This window comes from Solanum stenotomum, chromosome 12 (assembly GCF_019186545.1).
Source record: "Solanum stenotomum isolate F172 chromosome 12, ASM1918654v1, whole genome shotgun sequence".
NCBI lineage: Eukaryota > Viridiplantae > Streptophyta > Magnoliopsida > Solanales > Solanaceae > Solanum > Solanum stenotomum.
In genome coordinates this window covers 13,680,478-13,700,259 of record NC_064293.1, presented here as the reverse complement: position 1 = coordinate 13,700,259, position 19,782 = coordinate 13,680,478, and the positions used below count along the sequence as shown (strand labels likewise).

The 19,782-nt window shown below is 36.4% G+C and overlaps 2 protein-coding genes across 2 annotated transcripts in view; both read left to right on the top strand.

The window, feature by feature from the left end:
• LOC125848151 (2-methylpropanoate--CoA ligase CCL4-like) overlaps window positions 1–19,782 on the top strand; it is a 57,818-nt gene that overhangs the window by 12,877 nt on the left and 25,159 nt on the right. The gene's annotated exons all lie outside the window — the stretch shown is intronic.
• Window positions 2,005–19,782, top strand: part of LOC125848148 (cationic amino acid transporter 4, vacuolar-like) — a 28,348-nt gene continuing 10,570 nt past the window's right edge. The window contains exons 1-12 of the mRNA XM_049527960.1: window positions 2,005–2,240; window positions 6,565–6,766; window positions 6,975–7,059; window positions 8,797–8,931; window positions 9,045–9,163; window positions 9,242–9,338; window positions 10,496–10,668; window positions 10,755–10,821; window positions 11,146–11,304; window positions 11,393–11,505; window positions 11,585–11,658; window positions 15,265–15,364. Of these exons, the coding sequence (XP_049383917.1) occupies window positions 2,093–2,240; window positions 6,565–6,766; window positions 6,975–7,059; window positions 8,797–8,931; window positions 9,045–9,163; window positions 9,242–9,338; window positions 10,496–10,668; window positions 10,755–10,821; window positions 11,146–11,304; window positions 11,393–11,505; window positions 11,585–11,658; window positions 15,265–15,364 (1,472 nt within the window). The 5' untranslated portion in view covers window positions 2,005–2,092. The remainder of the gene's footprint in view (window positions 2,241–6,564; window positions 6,767–6,974; window positions 7,060–8,796; window positions 8,932–9,044; window positions 9,164–9,241; window positions 9,339–10,495; window positions 10,669–10,754; window positions 10,822–11,145; window positions 11,305–11,392; window positions 11,506–11,584; window positions 11,659–15,264; window positions 15,365–19,782) is intronic.

Here is a 19,782-nt window from a genome sequence, read left to right as displayed (position 1 = left end):
TATATCTATTTCGCTATAGATATATACAAAAAGAAGCAATTGTATAATTCGTTAACTCCTCTTCAGATTTGTATAATTTCGCTGGCAGGCCATTTGTATAAATTGTTGTTTACCTCTCGTTTGTATAAATTATAGACAAAAATATTTGTATATCAAAAATCGCTCTCTCTTTCGCTTTATACAAACATAAATTATATATTATACAAACATAAATTATACATTATATTGGTATAAACTGTGTTTGTATAAAATGAGAAAGAGAGAAAGGTAAAAGAGAACTGGGCAGAGGAATATTTGTATTGTATAATTATAAGTGTATAAGACGAATATATATGTATTTGCATGTGTATATACAATTTTCTCTCGCTTTATACAAATAAAAACACAATTTGTACAATTCTGTTGTATAAAGCGAGAGAGGCGAACATAGAGGGAGCGAGCGAGAAAGGGAGAGTGGCGAGCGAGAAAGTTATAACCATACTATTGTATATTTCAGATTGAATGTTACAATCTGCTTTGTAATTTTTTTTGTTTTGCATTCAGTTTTCCTGTAGCCTTTAATATTATATATTTAACATATTGCACGTTGATTGAAAGTATTTCGTACTCATGTGTATTTTACAAATCTTTTTGAAGATTCTTATTCATTTAACGTTTTTAAGTTCTAGCCTATCACACACAATTAAAAATATATTTAATCTTTTTTTAATCAATGTGTAATTATAAAAAAAAAAGAAAAAAATCGAAAGAACCAACTAAAATCGAAATGAGAAACCCAACTCTATGTTGATTAAATTTGATTTATAAATTTAATAAGTCGATATAGTTAATTTAGTTATTTTCAATGATATGGTATGCCATCTCAATTAGGTGACAAGAACACTTTTGGATGTCAGAATTTGGATGAATATTTGGGTCTTTACAGAAGTAAAGACAAAAAGAAAAGAAGAATTACCTACTCTTCAGTGCTTCATTATTGATTTTACATATTTGTTAAGAAATTATAAATAAAAATATCATTTTACTATACAATTTTTTGAATGTGATAAATATAATATCTTAAAAAATAGAGCAACTTTCACATATAACAAACACAAAAATCATATTTGTATGCTTTAGCTATAGTTTGAATAATTGCGCTCCATAGCAAACATAAATATGTATATTTCGCTATACATATACAAAATAAAGCAGTTGTATAATTTCGCTATACATATACAAAAGAAAGCAGTTGTATAATCTACTTTGGTATACATATACAAAAGATCAATTGTATAATCTGTGTTTGTATAAAGCGAGAAAGAGAGAAAGACAAAAGAAAATTGGGCAGAGAAATATCTTATTTGTATAATCATAAATGTATATGACAAAAATATATGCATTTATATTTGTATATATAATTTTCTCCCGCTTTATACAAACACAAACACAATGTATACATTTGTGTTTGTATAAAGTGAGAGAGGCGAGTGAGCGAGCGAGATTTGGGAGAGTAGCGAGTGAGATCTGGGAGAGGGGAACAAAAATATATGTATATATACAATTTTCTCTCACTTTATACAAACACAAACACATTTTATACATTTGCGTTTTTGTATAAAGTGAGAGAGGCGAGCGAGATCTGGGAAAGGGAAACGAAAATATATGTATATATATATAATTTTCTCTCGCTTTATACAAACACAAATGCATTTTATACATTTGCGTTTGTATAAAAAGCGAGAGAGGCGAGGGAGAGAACGAGAGTGGCGAGCGAAATTCACCAGGACAGAGGCGAAATAACAACAGTTTGCTATGAGGTACAATTAAATCAAACTATATTTATAACATTTAATTTGAATTAATAGTTTGCTATTATATACAATTTTTCCTAAAAAGTATAACAAAAAAAAAACTATAATTAATCATAAGAATAAATTTAAAATTAAGTCTAAAATTATTCATTAATTTTATAATTTGGACAAGTATAGAGAAGATGAGGGGTGGGCCTATAAGAGTGGAGCTGTGAGACGGCAAATCTCTAAATTTGTCAACGCATTTTTCCAATTTTCCCAAATTAACAACAGCATAAACACAGTTCCTTGAGGATGAGATGATGAACAATGGCGGACGTAATAGTTCAACTGCATTTCGATGTTTGGTTAGGAGAAAGCGAGTTGATGCTGCAACCCCGACAAAGCAAACACTTGCAACTCAGCAATTGGCCAGAAAACTCTCCCTTTTTGACCTTGTAGCAATTGGTAATTCTGCTTACTCTTTATTGGCTAAGCTTTTATTCGTCATGCACCGAACCTTTCTTCATTCATGCCTTTTTTGCCATCTGAGTAAACTAAGCATATAGCACCCTGTGTATGACTGTTTCTTTAACTTTTTTTAGTTGATATAAATTGACAAAAAAAAAAAACACAATAAAATAATATCATTTGAAGAGCTTTTTGTTACAATCCTTGCGCCTGAGTTAAATTGGGCAGCCGATTGTGGGAAAATCCCTCAACTTAGGACCAAAATAGAAGAAATACAAATGTTGGGATTGGGATGGACAAGGATATTACATGGGTAAGCTAATCCCACCATTTTAATACATTCCATGAGATTGTTATCCTTGTCCCACTAACCAAACACGGGTAAAATAATCCTGCATTTATCCCATGTGATTGCTTTCTCATCCCACATACCAAACAAGAGAATTAATTGAATAGAGTGAATAACTGTGCAACTAAAATTGGCAACTGTTTAAAGCATTACTACTTCCCAGCTGCTTCCTTTTTCCAAATTTTGGTCATGATGTTTACCAAGAAAAATAAGTGAGAACTAGCATGAGGTAAAGGGATTAAAAAGCCCAAAAATTTCAGCTAAAACATGAAGGTAAAAGCTACTGCAGAAAATGTAGATGAAGCCACACTTTAGCAATAAAATTAAAAAAACCTTTACCAATTACTCTTCTCTTTTCCGGCGAGTGAACCCGTGGAGAAACTGTGTTTTTCCTCAATCATTTTGGTGATTGACCAAAACTTAATTTACGTTCATAAATATGGAAAAAAAAGTTTATTTTATGGTTCGAATGGGTGGAATGCTGATAAGAAGAATGTTGAGGAGCAGGAAAGGCAGAAAGCTTTGGTGTGGATTTGCAGCTTACTTCACGAAGCATTGAAACAAGGCATAGCATCTTTAATAGGTGGAAGACAAGGGACCAATTTTCACATTTTTTGCTCTCATAATTTTTTTCTTCAGTAAATTACTTCATAACATGTTTCAGATGTACGTATGACACCATTGCATCATTTACAACCCAACTTGGGAAAATAGAATCCCAAGAGATCCTATATAAATTGGAAATAGAGAATTTAGCTGGATTATGAGCTAACACATTCCATGTTCGAGGAATATATACAATTTTTGATTTCTTCAAAAGAATTCATCCATTGCCATATATCCTCACAAACGCTATCTATTTCCCAAGGTACTATCATCTTCTCTTGTAACATTTCTTGCAAATTCTTTGCATCTGATAGTATTGAACCTTTGACCAATCATTTTGTCGCGCTCTTTCCAAAGCCTCTCGAATTGCTAGTGCTTTAGCATTATGACTTTCCCTACAAGTTGAATAGGGGTGCCAAAGGCATGAAACAAATAACCACACATATCTATAGTTACCATATCAATGCTTGACTTTTCCTTTTCCCTTTGTAAGCCTGCATCAGTGAAAACAACATTTGCATCCTTTGCCATAGTAATTGTTGCATCTTAAATCCTATTAGGTATACAAGTCAAAACCTGCCGAAGGTTGCAAAGCATTGTCATATTCATGTAAATCAAATAAAGCCTTTATTAACTATGACAATAGGTTCATAATGATCACCGTTAAAACATAATGAATTTCTCGCTTTCCATATTTTCCATAAAAGAGAAGTGCTCAATGTTAGTAGCTCAATGGAATTTGGATACTAGCATGCATTTCAAAAAAATCATTTCACCACAAAGCAAAACTCCCAATATTTTCTAAATCAGGCCAGTTGATAGGAGAAAACTTCCTCCCTAACTGAGGTTTCAGACAACTAAAAAACATATGGTCAATTGTTTCTGTTGCTAATTACAGACCCTGCAAACATCACAACTAGTGTTTAATCTCTTAGAAATATTTGCATTAACCGGTAAGACATTAAGAATGCATTTTCTAAGGAAATGTTTATACTTGTTTTTGAGTTTCAGTGACCACAAAAAGTTCCAGAAAGATTTTGGAGAAGACTGACTACTGGCTTGAGGCCTTCCAGTTTGAGTGTCAGTACTATTAGCTATATCTTGTGCTAGATGAAAACCAAAACTTACCACGTACTTAAGTTACCAGTTTTTTTTTTTTTTTTTAAACCTTACCTCGTACTTACCCATTTGATTGCTAGAACTACAGTTTTGATTGTTATTTTGTCACTTTCCAAAATACCCCCCTAGACGTGATAGGCATCCAACACACCCCACTGTGGCTAGGCGAACCCAATTTTCATACCTTAACCATGAATTTGTAGCATTTAATAAATTAAATAAGTACCCAAACAATATGATATTAATCACGAACAATTAGTATCTCTAAAATATAAATTTAAAGCTCTCGCCCAAATTCCACACTAGACCATGGAACATCTAAGAGGATTATAGAAGACCCAGGTGTGAAACCCCAAAAGAAATACGTCAACAAAATAATGATATAGACTCTTTTGGTAGCATCCATGAAAAATGCGACAGCTCACCTCAATAAATAGATCAACTCCAGCGAACTCATCAGCTATTAGCTTCGTCGTCGCCAATAGTATCTGTAAACAGCCTCTCTACCTCCACGAGGTAGTGGTAAGGTCTGCGTACACTTTACCCTCCCCAGACCCCACTTTGTGGGATTTCACTGGGTATGTTGTTGTTGTTGTATCGCCAATAGTATCTGTGGGACATGCAGGTAAGAAGTGAGTTATACGTGAATATAACCTAGGTAGATCTCTTGACCTGCCCCTTTGATTACTCCTAGAACAAGTGTTAGAAAATACAAACACACAGCGAGCGCAAAAATAATATGCACATGAATTGTATCATAATGTAATACTCAATAAGTCCAAAGAAATGTTGAACAGGTACATTACATACCCCCAACACAATCTACACTTGAGACTTGTCATAAACGACAGTGAAGGAAATTAACACAACACCCTGACAGTCCACGCCAACATATATAATGCCTCAAAAGTATACTATGACAACATGTATGGGCCCCTAACGTATTACGCCAGCATGTGTATGCCCCTAACATATTATGGCAGCATGTGTATTGCACCTAACATATTACGGCAACAAACGAACGATATCAATGCACCAACGCAACACGAGGCCGCACCACACCACACCACACCACACCGCAATTTACTTATTAAATACTAAATAGTATTTTTCACAAAATAATACGTCTGTGGCTGGTCAAAGACCATCAATTCTATCAAGCACAGGCTTGTCCCAACACATGGACCAGGCAGACAAACCACATTTTAAAAATAGATTTTGAAAAGTCTGCAAGCCGTCTTTCACATTTTGCGGTATTTGAAGTCTGCTCCAGGGAAAGGTCTACTTTTCCAGATATGATCACCTCCAAAAGCCTTTGCAGACGTGGATAGGGGTGATCTCTAGATGACAGAAGATCTATATCTGGTTATTGTACGCTCGTCAGAGGAAAACTGGTCACTTGGAGAAGCAAGAAGTAAAGTGTAGTTGGTAGATCAAGCGCAGAGGCAAAATATAGAGTTATGACCCAAGGTGTTTGTGAACTTGTGGTTACAAAAGCTACTAGAGGAATCAAGGTTATTTGAAATAGGGAACTTTTCCTTTTATTGCGACAATATGGCTGCAATCAGTATGACTCATAATCCAGTCCATCATGACCAAGCAAAACACGTGAAATTGATTGACACTTCATCAAAGAAAAGTTACAAGTGGTGTCTTGAGTTTGTTTTATGTGCCATCAGAAAAGCAACTAGATGATAAGTTTACCAAAGGCCTTTTAACAAACAGACTTTCAATACACTAGTTTGCAAGTCGACATGTGTAACATCTTTGCACCAACTTGAGGGGAGTGTGGATTGATTGATTTCCTAGCTTAACTATAGGAGTACTGGTTGTAATTGATTATGTAATATTTTCTTTTCTTCTTTAGTCACAGTACTTATTGTATAAGTATCCATTCTCATGTGATGTAAATTTATCAAGAAATACAAACAAACTTTCTCTTCTTCTGGATCTTCAGTTTCACTTTGTGGATCTTCTTCTGTCTGACACCTTGAACTTTAGCTGAAATAATCGAGTGGTCAAGTAAATTTCAAGTGTGTTTCTGACAACGTAAATGCTAATTGCTAGTTTTTCATTATTCAGGGGATAGAGGACTGCATTAACTTTTGCTTTGAAAGTAAAATTAGACAGCCAATACTTAGTTCTTATACCTTCCCTTATTTTTTCCTTGATATACTGTCATTTGGACAGTGAGCGTTGATTTTTAAACATCACTGATCTTTGATTTGTTAACCTTACTTCTGTCAGGCGTTGGAGCAACCATAGGTGCTGGAGTCTATATTCTTGTTGGAACAGTTGCCAGAGAGCACACTGGACCGTCTCTCACTGTTTCCTTCTTTATTGGTGGATTAGCGGCTGCTCTTTCTGCATTTTGTTATGCAGAGCTTGCGTGTCGCTGCCCATCTGCTGGAAGTGCATATCATTACTCGTATGTCTGCATTGGAGAAGGGTAAAGAGGAAATTCCTTATCATGTCAAATCTATGCATATTGTTACTCAACATCTTAATTGGTGGAAATGTTTTAAAATGAAAATCATCGCAAAGGCAATTTATTCGGAGTCTGTTGTATAGTCGATCCTGAAAATCAATTTTTATGGTTTCTCTCCATAATAGGATATTTTCAGTCTGTAACCACTAGAAAATGTTACTCTACTCAGGGTCGCATGGCTAATTGGTTGGGCTTTGATACTTGAATACACTCTTGGTGGTGCAGCTGTCGCTCGTGGCGTAGCGCCCAATTTGGTGGGGTAGAATGTCTTTATTAATTTTTTTTTGTATAAACTGGGTCTTTCTGCTTTCACTCTTATGATTAGAAATTACTTTTCTCATCTCTTATTTATTTGATTAGTTAGTTATTTATCTGAACCGTTTTTATTATTCTTTAAGGGAAACATTTGGTTGGTGAACAAGTTATACTGGGATTATAATGCGATGATTAAATAATGACAGGATTATTTAGTGGATGCACTTTTATTGGTATATGTTTGGTTCATTGGATTAAAAATGGGATATTATTGGATATAGTGTTAAACATGTGTTTAGTAAAAAATATAGTTCATTGGACTAAAAATAGGATAGAGGTTGCACAAGTCGCCTTCAAACAAAAGTAATTTTCCAATTTCACGATAATTTGAGACATAAATTAATATCCTTAGACGTAGAGATATCTCGATAGCATCGACAGTTAAGTAGTGTGCGATCATCTCATCTAAAAGTTTAAACTGTTAGAGAAAACATGTACTTAATATAGGCTTGATTCTTCTTTCATTGGTCGAACACGTGAGAATTCTTTCTAATAATGGTTGGCGGTGAAACTCGAATCTTGGACCTCTGTCTGCTCTACTACTATGTTGAGTTGTGTGATCATCTCTTCTAAACGTTTAAGCTGTTAGAAATAGAGCACTTTTCCTAAGTTGATTATATCTTCACCCCCCCTCCCTCCAATACACACGTGTGCCGGCCGGATTTTTTCAGTGGGTCAAGCACGGGAGAATTTTATTTTGATAATGGACGGTGATGAAGACTCAAACTAGAACCACAGCCTGCATGTGTTCAAACATTTCTCCTCTCTTTATCATATAGGGTGAAATCCCAGAGTCTATCAAACTACACTTAGCTGTAAAAGGATGGGAACTTCAGCTTCTCAAGTGAAAGAAGCTGAGACATGGTCTTGGACAATGAAGAAGAAGTTACTTCTTCAATTTCTTTCACACATGTGACATCGATTATGTATATGCAAACCTCTTCTCTGCCGGTTATACTAGGTTAAAATTGCTTCATGTGTAGCATCCAACTAAAGATTGTACCTTAATAAGAGCACTTTTTTTTATAACATCTGCCAACGCCATACAATACCCAAAAACTGATATATTTGAGAATGTTCCACTGCTATGCAATTTCAAATTTTCAAAATGACAATCAGATTTATCAGGCTGAACCTGTAAGCTATCCAATAGTTGAAGAAGCTTAGCCATATTATTCATTTCTCAATCAATTATGATTCCTTCTAAATTTCACTTCCATTCCTTGATTATTTCTGCATTACTCACCGTGGCCTGCTATTTTCTGCAAAGCTGAGTAAATCTGTCTCTCAGAAGAGTATCTCCCAGCCAATCATCTTACCAGAAAATTATTCTTTTGCTACCCCCTAGCTTTAACTGGATCAGTTCCTTGTGCTCCTCCAATAATCTTTCTTATATTCTTCCACAAACCACAGCTACGAGGGAACTAAGCAGGATTAGTAGACCAGAAATTGCTGGTACCATTTGTAATCTGTACAATTTTCTTCCAGTAAGGAATTTCCTCTCGAGTATTACTCCACAATCACTTGAAAAAAGGCCTTTGTTCAGCAATTATAATTTTCAATACTCAATCCAACCCCACCCCCACCCCCCTCTTTTTTGCTTCATGATACAGTTCCCCACTTCACTGGATGAAAGGACTTTCTTAACCATTAATAAGTACTATTTTCATTTGCAGGCTTCGTTCTTTGGTGGTGTAGATAAACTGCCCTCAATTTTGGCTCGTCAAACCATTTTTGGTATAGTAGTAGACCCTGGTGCTGCAATCTTAGTTGTCATTATCACTGCCTTATTATGCACTGGGATCAAGGAGGTGCATCCTTTTCCCACTAAAAGAACTTCTGTTCAATTTCCTTTATCTACTGTCTAACTTTTCTTCAACTGCACTGTCATTGCACTCCTGCAACTGGAAAATATCATATGCAGAGTTCCCTTGCGCAAGCCATAATTACAACTGTCAATATTAGTGCGTTAGTATTTATCATCTTAGCTGGTGCATACCTGGGATGTAAGACTGGGTGGCCAGGTTATGAAGTCTCTAGTGGGTAAGTGTCTCTTTGTATATGGCTTTACTGTCTTACATACCACCAGCATTTGGACTGATGCATTTCTTGAGTTTCTAGGTACTTCTCTTTTGGAATAAATGGGTTGTTGGCTGGCTCTGCGACAGTCTTCTTTTCATACATTGGTTTTGATATAGTTGCTAGCACAGCTGAGGAGGTATTGGCTGCATATCATTAAAGGCCTACAGTTTCCTTCACTAGTTTTCATGGTTCCACATGAGAAAAGTTGATTTATTTATTTTTATATTTGAGTGCATATGATGAAAATACAAAGTTGTTCTAATCATTCTTCAATGAAATTTCTGCACCCAATTCTTAATTTCTGTATTGCATAAATCTACGATTTCTCTCCAAACCTAATATTCTCTGTTACAAAGTTGATTTCTTCCTATCTGCTTAAGCCTTGATGGCAGAATTACCAGGTATTTGAGTATGTAAACTATGTGGTGGATACACTAACAAATAAGTCTTCTACTTCACCCAATTCTTCTTCCTTGAGGTTCTTCAATGAAGCAATATCTCTATGTGGGAGGTAGCAGGTACCTGATGGAATAGTGGTGTACACAAGCTGGCCTGAGACCACTGCCATGAAAAAAACATGGTCACATGGCTTATGCAGTTCAATTACTTGCCTATACACTCTCATCCTAGAGTCTACTAATTTATTTTTAATCAAAGCCACATTGTTCTTTGTTCTATGAATAATAAAGCATTCTGTGACGGTGACACCGTGATATTTGAGACCTTAATCTCTATCCTACTTTTAGCCGTCTCGCATACTTTCTCATCCAAGAACTTCCTCCCCGATTTCTACCCCATCCCGTAAGATAATATTCTCCCTTAAGTTTTGACCTCCATTCCACATCTTCATTACAAGGTTATACATAAAATTCTTCATTTGTGTCCCTCTATTGCTCTTCTCACTAAATTCTTAATTTCTCCCATGCTCGAACTCCAAATCTCTTTTGCATCATACAATTCCTCTTCTTTTGGGATATAGATTGACAAAATTCATCGCATCATCAATAGACATCCAATAAAAGAATTTTGTGTTGCAATATCTAGGATAATTGGACGATGCGCTGAGTTTGTAGATACATGTTTTCTTAAAGAATCACTAGTGTAGAATATTTAATGATTGTGATCTTCTCTTCATTTGTATGGCATGTTTAAATATTTTTCATCTTTTTTGTTGGCTTAAAAGTTGCTGTTTTTCTGGATTCTGCATGACTGAATCTCAAGGATAGGACAGAGTTGCATCAATATATTTTTATTGCAATTAAAACACGGACTTACTTACAATTGACGTAATAGGTAAAGAACCCTCAACGTGACATGCCTCTCGGTATAGGGATTGCAGTATCCATATGTGTCATCTTGTATATGCTGGTATCAGCTGTTATTGTTGGTTTAGTTCCATACTACGCATTGGACCCCGATACACCAATTTCCTCTGCTTTTGCAGGCTATGGCATGGAATGGGCTGTGTAAGTTTGTTACATAACCTACAGTTTAATATTCAATATGTACGCTTTAGGCGTTGTTTGAACTTGATTCTTTTGATGGCTTGCAGTTACATTATAACCGCTGGAGCTGTGACTGCTCTTTGTGCAAGTCTTATTGGGGCAATTATTCCACAGGTATTAACTATATGATTATATTTAGTTACATGCAACTTGAACCAAGATTGCTTCAAGGGAACAAGACCAAGTAGGTTAGCAAATAACGAAGAGCAGTAAAGTCATTCTGACAACCTACAATTCTTTTACAATCTTGAGCAAGTATAGAGCTGGATTAAATTTTTATTAAACAGAGACTGATTTGTCAGAAGGAACTTTTTTTTATCAAACTGAGGAAAAAATGATGCATTTTGAAACAGAGAGAATCTTCTCTCTTGGGATAAAATCCATCTCTCTTTCTCCCTAGATAACAATTCCCTCTTTCTCTCTGTGGCAAACAAATAGCCTCGAATACTGATGGCAATGGCTAGGGATGGATTGCTGCCATCATTTTTTTCAGACATCAGTAGGCACACTCAAGTTCCTGTCAAGGGCACCATAGCAACTGGTATCTTTATTGCAATCCTAGCCTTCTTTATGGATGTGTCTCAGCTAGCGGGAATGGTAAGCTACAAGTAGGAAGACTTCCATGAGTAAAAGAATGTTTGGAAGAATTCAAAGAGAAGTTAGAAAATTTTGCATCTTTTTGCAGGTTAGTGTTGGCACATTGCTCTCATTCACCGTAGTTGCTCTTTCAATCTTGATACTTAGATATGCTCCACCAGATGAACTGCCTTTTCTGCCATCTGACCAGCAATCGAATGTGTAAGTATCATTTGCACAATGGTAATAAACTTAAGATTTGTTGAGAAGAAGCTGAAGCTCTTCATAATTCTTGCAACAGTAGTGGTCAACATTTAGATGCTTTTGAAACAGATGTGGCTGGTAGGCCTCTTCTTCAGAGTGATGTAGCTCAAGGTATCCTTCTGATCTTATTGATTGTTCAGTGAAAAGTTTATTTCGAGTTTGATGGTTTGTGACATACAGTGAGCATATAAAGACATGCCAGCTAATATATTGGTTTGCATGCAATTACTTATGTCTTTTTTGTTGAAAGCTTTCTCAAAATTGTCTGACAATTACCTTCCTGTTAAGAATATAATATGCTTCATTGGAATTCATTTTATTATAAAGTTATCTGTAGGAGAGAACTTGTCTTGCCTTATTAGATAGTTCTAGCTTGAAAGCTTGTCCTTTTTATCTCAGTTTGTCTGCCACCTAGCCTTTCAAGGTTCTCTGAGAAGTTCATTATTCCTCCCCAAAAGATCTCTGTATTTTTCTGAAAATATTTTCTGTTAGTTATATGACATCTAACCCTTTGAAAACTGAAAATGTGCTTTGCGTATCCAAGTGCAGGCACTTCTATATTGTCTCTCTATTTTCTATTTTTTCTTTCCTTTTTTTTTCTAAAGATGTAGCAACAAGAATGTAAATAAACTCGTTTGCCAATGTTTGTGCTCATCAGAAGGAATCTATAAGATTCCTCAAGACAACCTAAGTTTCCTCTTGATGATGCTCTCTCTGATCTACCTATACTCTCTTCCCTAAGCATAATGCTAACAAAGTGTAGGAGCTAACCTTCATTTCCTTATGGATTGTGTGGGGAGTGTCTTCTAGACCAGGCTTTATCTAAGTTGTTCGGACTCTTCACTTCCTGTGCCGCACCCGTGACGGCATGGGTGTGGGATCCATACCTGATCTGCCCGCACAGAATCTGCCGGAACTTGGATGGGAAGTTTGGAATAGGCTTACGACCTGAAATTCGGAAAAGGATTCCGCGAAAAGTCACCAGAAAGCTAGCTGCCGCACTGTAACCCTAATTTTGGTGATCGGAAAATATTTAAAACTGGTAGCCATAGGCTTGGAATGTTCCAGCCCCTAACAGAATTTTTTTTCTTCAAAAGGAACTAGCTGGAAGGAGATTGTGTTGTGGACAACCAACCAAGATAGAGAAAACTCAACCTCTTTGATAAAAACAGAACCCTAGTGTTTCGAGGGAGATAACTCACCTAAAAAAGGCAGCAAGGACTCTGATACCATGAAGATTTTCAAGAAGAAGGACAAATTTCATTGTTTTTCTTGATGAATATACAACCCATGAGAATGGGTACTTCTCATGGGTACTTATACAATGAGTCTACGACAACAGAAGGAAAGAAAATATCACATAATCAATTACATTCAATACAATATCATTCTACTCCTATAATTAAGCTATTGGTATCAATCAACAATATACTCTCCTGTTATTATCACTATTGGTTGCCTGGAATCCTGTTTCGATGCTGTAACAGGATCTATGCTGTCCTTGTTAACTGCACCCTCTAAAGATCTTTCAATAGATTGAACATTGATACTGTATATTGAAAGATCATCAAGGATTCCCAATTCTGCGATCATCAATTTTTTTTATTTTTTTTTTATGACAAGGGAAATCCGCTGCCGCTACCCTTTGGGTGTGCACAGGGTAAAACCCCCGCTCTTATGCAATAGCTCGCAAACCACATAGGAGAGGTAACCCGCACTAGGCAAGTCCAGTGCGACGAGCTCGACCCAGAAGGCAATCCCCTTGCTTTCGCTGGCAAGGGGTTTCGAACTTGAGACCTCCAACATGGAAGTCCCAAGCCCAAATCACTAGGCCACCCCGAAGGGCATTTCTTTTTCGGTCATAAAAAAAAAGGTTTTCCCAATTCTGCTGGATACCTGCAAATCAGAAACAATATTAGTGATCAAAACGATCTCCATGTTATCCTCCCATAGGATTTGAAAATGATTATGTGAACTGTCTCTCCATCCATTGCTTAGTCTTCTCATGTTCTGCATGATCTAACCCTTAGATAGGGCTCATTCAACTTGTTACTGTGTTAATCAACCTCCTCCCCTGTACTTCCAGCTCCTGGAAAGAGCCATTATATCTCAATGTTCTAAAGCCAAATTAGCCAGATAGTCAGCTATTTTATTTCCTTCTCTTCACACATGTTCCACAGTCACATTCCTATTGCCCGTGATTCTCCATATCTCCTCCATCATTACTAGGGGTGGGCTTTTGGTATTTGGTTCAGTAATTAGGTAATAGTTAATTGAAAGTAGATACCAAATGCCAAACTTTGAGTCTGGTAAAAATCAAACTTATGTACAGTAATCTGGTATGCGTATTGAAGAGAAGATATTTTGACAGGATATGTTCATAGTTTCTCCAACATTTGACATGTTAGCTTTTAGATAGATTACATATGGAGGTTCGATCTCCACTCTCAAGACTTAACATTATGAATTTGGCATCACAAGTCAATCAAGATGTTCAAATCACTGAATGATGTCACCCATGTATATGGTAAACAATTCATTAGGATTGGGCGTTTGGTATTTGGTTCGGTATATCTGAAGTTCGGTTTTGGTAATAATTAGTAACTAAAAACAGATACCAAATTCTAAACTTCCAAAGTTTGGTCTAGTACGGCAAATAAACTTCGGTATGGTAAATCCCGATTTGGTTTTCGGTGATTCATGCCCACCCCTAATTATTCCAAGACCCCTGTTACCTTCCATAAGAAGCTTCAACCCATGGTTCCAATGAACTAATGGTATTCCTTGTTTCTGCGCCTTCCCCAAATGTATTTTCTTTTCTAGAGGGTCTGTTGCTTCCCATATTTCCTTTCTGTACAGTTGCCTCTTGGATCGTATCACTGATCTTCCCTTTATTCCTTCTACCGTGTTCCACATTCCATCTTTGTCTTTCATTTATGTTCCCTACAACCTTCCTGACTTTAGTGTCTTAGCCTGCATTTACTTATCCCAACAGGTTTCTTCCCTTCAATAGTGTCTCTTGCGTACTCCTTTGCTTCTTCCTCCTCCCTTCTTGGACGAAACTCAAGATGAAGGATCCGACATCTCTCCATATCATGGTCCTTTAACTTGCAGTGTGAACAATATTTTGGTAAGTAGTCTGTTATCGGGCTTTTCTCCTAGGAAGTTATTGTATTCAAGGGTGTGATGGTTTTATAGGACTTTCTTTAGTAGATGTAACGCTTATAAAGAGCAATAGATAGAAGGGCATGTGTTCCTACTTTTATGGATACCTGGCTGATGTTTTTTTCTTTTTTCTTTTTATCAGGCAGATAGCTGATGAATTTCTTGACAGAATGATGCCAAACACTTGTAATCTTGGCATTGTTTTTGCGCATATTTAATTAAATGATTGTTATTTATAAAAAAGAGGGGGGAGGGAAAGAGAGAGATGAGCAGCAAAGCATCATTTTAAAAGCATCTTTATTCATCAAGTTTCCCGTTGTCCTCGTGATTACTTGAGGGATGGTTTCCTATGTTTCTCATAAGACTGGGCATTGTTGGTGCTTATCCAAATTATGATTGAGAAACAAATGCTATTTCAGATGAATTTTCTGCGAGTTACATTTTCTAAATGAATTTCTTATCACAATTGAAGCTACTATAAAATCATCATTTCTTAGAATCTGTTGATTCAGCAATATCTTTTAGTGGTGCGTAATTTTGTATATTTTCAAGATAAACTCAGGAGAAGAAAACTTGCTGCTTGGAGTATTACCATGGTATGCTTTGGAATTCTTGTAGTGGTAGCTGCTATTTCAACTGAAGGTCTATCCAGGTAAGGAAATTCAGTTCTCAAGTCTTCGATAAAATAATTGTCAGACTAATGTACAATGTTCTGTTCTTATATTATTATTTTTTTGCTTCTGAGATTAAAGCATATAATGGTGGTTATAAAAAAATTGAAGTATATGATGGCTTCCTGACTGAAACATCTTGAATCTCAAATTTATGGATCACAAAAAAATTAACGTATCATCCAAAGGTTCCTATTTTTAGAAATTCTGGAATGCTGTCTGATATAGACCATTTGCGGGCGTTACACCTTGCCCATGCTGCTTGGATGACTTCTCAGGTTAGGAGCATCTTTGGAGCCTGGAAAGCTCGTCCCACATTATGAACCCATGGTAAAACAAACAGTAGAGAATAATCCAGCAACTTTTGTTTCCTTATGATGATGGTTTAAAGGGCTTCGGTCAGGGACGTTCTTGGCAAAGATTGGACGTCTTTGTATTAAACCTCACTCACTTTATTCAAGTTGGAGACCAAAAGCCAGAAGGATATGGTCTTCCTTGGCCTGTGGGCATATCAGGTTCTGTGGGTGATGACAATGGTGGTTGATGATTTAGCTTTTTCTGTTCCAATATGGGTAGAATCAATCCCAAGGGTAGAAAGAAATTGTTAGATTATTAGTCGAGTGGTAACACAGGTGCAGTGGTGGAGCCAGAAATTTCACAAAGGGTGTTCAAGAATAGCATAAGTAATTTTTTTATTGATGAATGGGTGTACTGAAAATTTTAAAATCAAACTACGTAATATTAATCATTAAATTTCTTTTATGAATAAATGTACCAAAATTTTTAAAGTCAAACTGCATAATATCTAGCTTTAATGTACATATTTACTTTAATATAAAGTGATCGCATAGAGCAAAAAATGAGAAAAAAAGGAGAAATATATTGGCTTCAATAAAAACATTACTCAGTTACTCCTTGAAATTAGAGTATATATATACTCTGATAGCATCAAGGAGGAACATGCAGTGTTGCAGTGAAAGGACTGCTCAATTACTGCTTGATACCATTAGAGTATATATACTTCGATGGTATCAAGGATGAAAAGAAGCAGTGGTTCAATGAATTGAACAAGCGGACAGTCGGGACTCGGGTAAATAGTTTGGCAATCAGGATAAATATATTGGGTTGAGTCCAATTCAGGTAAATACTTTGCCTAATGGGTCCAATTTTTGTAGTTTTCCCATCTTTATAACCTTATAAGCCTCAATAGAATTGATATACCTAATGAGGTTTCTCTTTACCCGGTGGACATTGAAATGAAAGCCTCAAGAGAATTACTTTATCTTCTCTCAAGGTGAATGGATCGGAAGTTTCAATAGGCATGTTATGAAATTCATGTTAATCATCTCCCTCTTTTGCCTTACCACCAAGACGTTGATGTTCAACCTTCATTTGTGACAGTTTTGACACTTTGCTACAAAATCAGCAATGTCTTTTTTCATACCATTCCACCAGAAAACTTTTCTCAAATCACGGTATATCTTGGTGGAACCTGGATGAACAAAGTATCTGAGACTGTGAGCCTCTGTCAAAATCTGATCTCTCAAGTTGTCCACATCTGGAACACACAACCTACCTCAATACCGACGAATATTTTACCCAAGAGAGAACTTCAACTTTCTACTTTTCAACGAAAGCAATATGAGATCACTATCTTGCTTCTCCCTTCACTTCAATCACTAGTGACGACTCAAAACCATTCTACACTATCAAATAACCATCATTGGAATTCGTGAGACGAACTCCCAAACGTGCAAGTCTATGTACCTCCTTCGCAAGCTATTTCTTACTTTCTTCTTTATGAGCAATACTCCCAAGTACAACCTACTAAGAGCATCAACAACACCATTTTGCTTTACCCGGATGGTAAAACAATGTCATAATCATTGGGAAGCTCAACTCATCTTCTCTGCTGAAGATTCAACTCTTTCTAATTGAAGACATATTGTAGGCTCTTATGATCTGTGAAAACATAGACATGCACACTATAAAGGTAATGACGCCAAATTTTCAAGGCAAACACCACGACTGCTAATTCAAGGTCATGAGTGGGGTAGTTCTCATGAACCTTAAGTTGTGTAGAATCATAAGCAATGACCCTTCTATTCTGCATCAAAACACAATCAAGACCAACTCTAGAAGCATCACTATAAAACACAAAACCGTTTGTACCCACTTGCAAAGTAAAAACTAGAGCACAAGTCAATCAAGCCTTCAACTCCTGAAAGCTCTTCTCACAAACCTCAGGCCATTGTAATCTGGCCTTCTTTTGTGTCAATTTGGACAACGGAGCAGCAATAGATAAGAACCCCTCAACAAACTTTTTGTAGTAACTAGCTAAACCCAAAAAATTCCTAATGTCTATTGGGGTTAATGGGCCTAGGCCAATTCTTCATTGCGTCAATCTTTTGAGAATCAACCTGATTACCCTCACTAGAAACAAGCACAAGAAATGCAATTGATCTCAATCAAATTTTGCACTTAGAGAACTTAATGAACACCTATCTATCCCTCTGAGAGTTTGAAGAACAATCAGAGGTGATCAACATGAATTTCCTCACTACGGGAGTAAATCAAAATATCATCTATGAAGATAATAATGAACATGTTGAGGTACTGTTTGAACACTCTGTTCATGAGGTCCATAAAAGTTGCAGGAGCATTGGTTAGTCCAAATGACATAAAAAAAACTCATAGTGACCATACCGAGTTTGGAAAGTTTCCTTTGTAATGTCACACTCTTTAACCTACAATTGATGGTATCCAGATCTTAGATCAATTTTAGATAAACAAGTGACACCCTGAAACTGGTCGAACATGTCGTCAATTATGGGGAGAGGATACTTATTCTTAATTTGTGTCTTATTTAGTTGGCAGTATTTGATAAACATTCTGAGCGAACCATCTTTCTTATGCACGAAAAGGACTGGGACGGAAAAACTGGGGCACCCCACGGGGAAACACTAGGTCTGATGAATCCCTTATCTAAGAGGTCTTTCAACTCTTTTAACTCAATTGGAGTCATTCTATATGGTGGAACAAAGATAGGATGTGTATAGGAAGAAATGGGGTGTTGGAGTTAGAATCCTTAACCCGGACTACATGGTAGATGTAACCCTTAGAGACCATCTTCCTAGCCTTAAGACAGTATTTTGGACGGCAAAAGACGACAAGCGCCTGGCTCACCTCGCGACGAGGCGTTCGCCTTTTTGAAATGAGGCGTCAATTAATACCAAAAATTAAAAATATTTAATTGCATATATAAATATCCAAAATCTCAATAACAATAACATATATTAGCAAATAATTCAATTCAAAAACTAATAGTAGATGACCCAACAATTCAAAAGACAATTGACAAGCAATACTAGAACTCTAAAAGTCTATTCTTAGAAGATGGTAGAGATCCTAAATACCCCTCCTTATTCTAAATACAATTTTTTATTTAAAAAAAAAAATTAAATAGAGACAGCAGTCAGCAGTGACAGTGAACAAAACAGAGCATAACAAACAGAGCAGTGAGCAGCAGTTTCAGCCCGATTCACAATCCTGGGTTCAGCAACAAGAAACTGAAGATGAGAAGAAAAGAAGAGAACTGAAAGAGAAGAAAAGAAGGAACTGAAAGAGAAGAAAAGAAGAAAAGAAGAAAAGAAGAGAAGAAAAAGAAGTCAAGAAGAGAATTGAAGAAGAAGAAGAGGTCGAGATTTGAGAAAAACTTAAAAGAAGAAGAAAAAAGAGAGGTCATACATTGCAGCAGACTCGCGCGAAGGAGAAGAAGACGATCGACTGGAGAAGAGGAGAAGAAGTCGCGACTGGAGACTGATGAAAGTTTGAAAAAAAACCTAATTTTGACTAATATTATTAAGTCAGACCTTAATTAATTTTTTTTTAAAAAAAGGCGCCGCTTCGCCTCGCCATCACCATTGCCATATTGGCGCCTTACGTCGCCTTACGTCGCCTTTCTCACTTCGCCTTGCCACACTGTGAAAAGGCGTGAGGGCCTCGTCTCGCCTCGCCTTATCACCTTTGGCGAAAGGCGAGCGCCTTTCACAACACTGCGGCTTAAGATATGAAATGAAAAAACCCTTAGCCACAGTAAAACTATCTTTCCACTCTAAGATTGGCTCATCACAAAAATGAAACTTTACAACTTTGATTCCATATTCAACTAAGGCATAGCAAGAATACAACCCACCCATACCTAGGATAACATCGAAGTCTACCATATCTAATTCTACTAGATCTGTTGTGGTGTCTTTATAAAGGACTGAAACAATGCAACTTTTATAAATTCGTTTAGCAAAAACTGACTCTCCAAATGGAGTAGAAATGCGGAAGGGTTCTTAGATTTTTTCGAAACTGAATTCGAATTTATAGCAATATAAGGAGTTACAAAGGA